Below are 5,000 nucleotides of genomic sequence, written 5' to 3' on the forward strand. Positions count from 1 at the left end.
GCACACACAGTCACTGTGGTGGTTCATTTCTTTACTATCAAATGAGGAGAGACAAACTTATCACACAAGTCAGAGTTATAGTTAAACTAAATCTTTATTCTCTTAAGGGAGCAGGTCGACACAACACACATATATAAAGTGTTCTACGAAAATTATGGCTGGTCGACAAATCACCCCCAGATAATTCGTTGAGAGCCCTGAGACAAAAAGTACAAAGGTATTTTATAGCCAAGAAACACCCCTTTCAACCTACATGACGAACAACAGATGTACAGAATGGGTCACAAGGTTAAGATTTGTATGAAAGATACCTATAATTCACAGTAGACAGTATCTGCTGTAAATACAGTTGTCATTGTGTAGAGACCAGAGACCAGAGTCTGTCACTTTCTGACCTTAGTTCCTTTGTTTTGTCTTTGTTTTAGTATGGTCAGGGCGTGAGTTGGGGTGGGCAGTCTATGTTTGTTTTAGTATGGTCAGGGCGTGAGTTGGGGTGGGCAGTCTATGTTTGTTTTAGTATGGTCAGGGCGTGAGTTGGGGTGGGCAGTCTATGTTTGTTTTAGTATGGTCAGGGCGTGAGTTGGGGTGGGCAGTCTATGTTTGTTTTAGTATGGTCAGGGCGTGAGTTGGGGTGGGCAGTCTATGTTTGTTTTAGTATGGTCAGGGCGTGAGTTGGGGTGGGCAGTCTATGTTTGTTTTAGTATGGTCAGGGCGTGAGTTGGAGTGGGCAGTCTATGTTTGTTTTAGTATGGTCAGGGCCTGAGTTGGAGTGGGCAGTCTATGTTTGTTTTAGTATGGTCAGGGCGTGAGTTGGGGTGGGCAGTCTATGTTTGTTTTAGTATGGTCAGGGCGTGAGTTGGGGTGGGCAGTCTATGTTTGTTTTAGTATGGTCAGGGCGTGAGTTGGGGTGGGCAGTCTATGTTTGTTTTAGTATGGTCAGGGCGTGAGTTGGGGTGGGCAGTCTATGTTTGTTTTAGTATGGTCAGGGCGTGAGTTGGGGTGGGCAGTCTATGTTTGTTTTAGTATGGTCAGGGCGTGAGTTGGGGTGGGCAGTCTATGTTTGTTTTAGTATGGTCAGGGCGTGAGTTGGGGTGGGCAGTCTATGTTTGTTTTAGTATGGTCAGGGCGTGAGTTGGGGTGGGCAGTCTATGTTTGTTTTAGTATGGTCAGGGCGTGAGTTGGGGTGGGCAGTCTATGTTTGTTTTAGTATGGTCAGGGCGTGAGTTGGAGTGGGCAGTCTATGTTTGTTTTAGTATGGTCAGGGCGTGAGTTGGGGTGGGCAGTCTATGTTTGTTTTAGTATGGTCAGGGCGTGAGTTGGAGTGGGCAGTCTATGTTTGTTTTAGTATGGTCAGGGCGTGAGTTGGGGTGGGCAGTCTATGTTTGTTTTAGTATGGTCAGGGCGTGAGTTGGGGTGGGCAGTCTATGTTTGTTTTAGTATGGTCAGGGCGTGAGTTGGGGTGGGCAGTCTATGTTTGTTTTAGTATGGTCAGGGCGTGAGTTGGAGTGGGCAGTCTATGTTTGTTTTAGTATGGTCAGGGCGTGAGTTGGGGTGGGCAGTCTATGTTTGTTTTAGTATGGTCAGGGCGTGAGTTGGAGTGGGCAGTCTATGTTTGTTTTAGTATGGTCAGGGCGTGAGTTGGGGTGGGCAGTCTATGTTTGTTTTAGTATGGTCAGGGCGTGAGTTGGAGTGGGCAGTCTATGTTTGTTTTAGTATGGTCAGGGCCTGAGTTGGGGTGGGCAGTCTATGTTTGTTTTAGTATGGTCAGGGCGTGAGTTGGGGTGGGCAGTCTATGTTTGTTTTAGTATGGTCAGGGCGTGAGTTGGGGTGGGCAGTCTATGTTTGTTTTAGTATGGTCAGGGCGTGAGTTGGGGTGGGCAGTCTATGTTTGTTTTAGTATGGTCAGGGCGTGAGTTGGAGTGGGCAGTCTATGTTTGTTTTAGTATGGTCAGGGCGTGAGTTGGGGTGGGCAGTCTATGTTTGTTTTAGTATGGTCAGGGCGTGAGTTGGGGTGGGCAGTCTATGTTTGTTTTAGTATGGTCAGGGCGTGAGTTGGAGTGGGCAGTCTATGTTTGTTTTAGTATGGTCAGGGCGTGAGTTGGAGTGGGCAGTCTATGTTTGTTTTAGTATGGTCAGGGCGTGAGTTGGAGTGGGCAGTCTATGTTTGTTTTAGTATGGTCAGGGCGTGAGTTGGAGTGGGCAGTCTATGTTTGTTTTAGTATGGTCAGGGCGTGAGTTGGAGTGGGCAGTCTATGTTTGTTTTAGTATGGTCAGGGCGTGAGTTGGGGTGGGCAGTCTATGTTTGTTTTAGTATGGTCAGGGCGTGAGTTGGGGTGGGCAGTCTATGTTTGTTTTAGTATGGTCAGGGCGTGAGTTGGGGTGGGCAGTCTATGTTTGTTTTAGTATGGTCAGGGCGTGAGTTGGGGTGGGCAGTCTATGTTTGTTTTAGTATGGTCAGGGCGTGAGTTGGGGTGGGCAGTCTATGTTTGTTTTAGTATGGTCAGGGCGTGAGTTGGGGTGGGCAGTCTATGTTTGTTTTAGTATGGTCAGGGCGTGAGTTGGGGTGGGCAGTCTATGTTTGTTTTAGTATGGTCAGGGCGTGAGTTGGGGTGGGCAGTCTATGTTTGTTTTAGTATGGTCAGGGCGTGAGTTGGGGTGGGCAGTCTATGTTTGTTTTTCTATGATTTGGGGATTTGTATGTTTCGGGCTAGTATGGTTCTCAATCAGAGGCAGGTGTCATTAGTTGTCTCTGATTGAGAATCATACTTAGGTAGCCTGGGTTTCACTGTTTGTTTGTGGGTGATTGTCTATGTTGATTGCTTGTGTCAGCACAGTTCTCATTAGCTTCACGGTCGTTATTTGTTTATTGTTTTGTATAGTGTGTTTCAGTGTTCAGTGTTTTCTTTAATTAAAAATTCATGATGAACACATACGAGTCCGCATTTTAGTCCTCCGATCCTTCTCGCCTCTCCTCTTCAGATGAAGAGGAGGACGACCGTGACAGGTACATCTCTCCCTGGTACGGTACAGAACAGAAACATTAACTCATGTTCTCTGGAATGCTCTTTAGGTTTTTATCACCCAAAAGATAAATACATCTCCTGTCAGTGTTAAATCTCCCAGAGGCCCATCCTCAGTAGAACACACACAGATGAGTGTTCTAACAACCCCTTGTTCTGTTACATAAAGCAACCATTTGATGCTATAATAGCATTATAACATAATCTTGTAATTTCCACCATAGCACACACACACGCACGCACACACACACACACACACACAGAAAATTCTAACATTGAGAGTGTTAAGTTTAACACTGGTCCAGTGTCTATGCAGGTCCACACTTTTCAGTGTTAAATTAACATACTGCTTAGTGTTAAATTCCCTTAGGTAAGGGGTAATTATTCCTTAAGGTAAACCCAGGGCCCAGTTGCATAAAACATCATCCCTTAAGGAATACTTGTCCCTTACATAAGGGAATCTATCTTAAATAATAATGTACCCTTACCTAAGGGAATCTATCTTAAATAATAATGTACCCTTACCTAAGGGAATCTATCTTAAATAATAATGTACCCTTACCTAAGGGAATCTATCTTAAATAATAATGTACCCTTACCTAAGGGAATCTATCTTAAATAATAATGTACCCTTACCTAAGGGAATCTATCTTAAATAATAATGTACCCTTACCTAAGGGAATCTATCTTAAATAATAATGTACCCTTACCTAAGGGAGTTGTTTAAGGGCGCTGCGTAGAGCCCCTCAAATATTTCCTTAGGCCAGGGCATCATTTAAGTTTTTTTTACAGTAGTTTGAAGGCATATAGAGCCGAAAGGCTATCTGGTTACCATGGAGAGGACCAGATTCACTGCCGGAATGTTCCATCACAGAGAACACATTTGTTTTGTGATCGCCAAATATAACTTTTACATTCATGCCAAGAGAAACAAATTGACTCAGAACATAATAAGACATGTTTACTTTACCAACTTTGTTTTCCTCAACTTGTTTTTTTCAATTACTGTAATTTACAGAGTAGCTAGCTAGTTAGACAGCTAGCTTTGGAGCCATGGATTGTGCAGCTTTCGTTGTTTAGCTACCTAGCTTGCTGGTGAATGTTTTCGTTTTGAAACCAGGTACAGAGGAAAGAAACATTCATCTCCACAAATGCTGTTTAGAATGTTAAACAGTACATACTAAATGAAGACTATCAAGAACCTCATGGGCACACTTAGGTTTTTCACAGTCCTAGTCCTCGGTATCTGTGATTACTGTGGGATATTTGGAAGAAGATGTCAACACATTTCTTGATAATTAGATGGGTCAATAAGGTTAAACTGGCCCATAGAGTTGGGGACTGACAGATGAATGGTTACTTTGTCCCCCTGTCTCCCCCGTCATGTAATGCCTGCCTGTTCTCTATTCCACTCCTCTCTCTCTCTCTCTCTCTCTATGTCTATACACAGAGCCTCACCTCACCTGGAGTTGGGGACTGACAGATGAATGGTTACTTTGTCCCCTGTCTCCCCCTTCATGTAATGCCTGTTTGTTCTCTCTATCCCTCTCTCTCTCTCTCTATCCTCTCTTCTCTCTCTCTCTCTCTCTCTATCCCACTCTCTCTCTCTCTCTCTATCCTACTCTCTCTCTCTCTCTCTCTCTCTCTCTATCCTACTCTTCTCTCTCTCTCTCTCTCTCTCTCTATCCCACTCCTCTCTCTCTCTCTCTATCCTACTCTTCTCTCTCTCTCTCTCTCTCTCTCTCTCTATCCTACTCTTCTCTCTCTCTCTCTCTCTCTCTCTATCCCCTCTCTCTCTCTCTCTCTATCCTCTCTTCTCTCTCTCTCTCTCTCTCTCTCTCTCTCTCTCTCTCTCTCTATCCCACTCCTCTCTCTCTCTCTCTAGCATTCTACACAGAGCCTCACCTCACAGTCCAGGCCCGGCACTCTTACACGACCTTCCTCTATGAGACTGAAGGTTACCCAGAACCAGAGGTCCGC

At 44.7% G+C, this 5,000-nt stretch overlaps 1 protein-coding gene across 2 annotated transcripts in view; it reads left to right on the top strand.

Moving 5' to 3' along the window:
- LOC112229190 (CD276 antigen) overlaps positions 1 to 5,000 on the top strand; it is a 106,225-nt gene that overhangs the window by 19,046 nt on the left and 82,179 nt on the right. For both annotated transcript variants that reach the window (XM_042310570.1, XM_042310569.1), the window contains exon 3: positions 4,906 to 5,000. This exon is cut by the window's right edge and continues 184 nt beyond it. In XM_042310570.1, coding sequence (XP_042166504.1) covers positions 4,906 to 5,000 — 95 coding nt within the window. The remainder of the gene's footprint in view (positions 1 to 4,905) is intronic.

The sequence above is a fragment of the Oncorhynchus tshawytscha genome, linkage group LG31 (assembly GCF_018296145.1).
Source record: "Oncorhynchus tshawytscha isolate Ot180627B linkage group LG31, Otsh_v2.0, whole genome shotgun sequence".
Taxonomy (NCBI): Eukaryota; Metazoa; Chordata; class Actinopteri; order Salmoniformes; family Salmonidae; genus Oncorhynchus; species Oncorhynchus tshawytscha.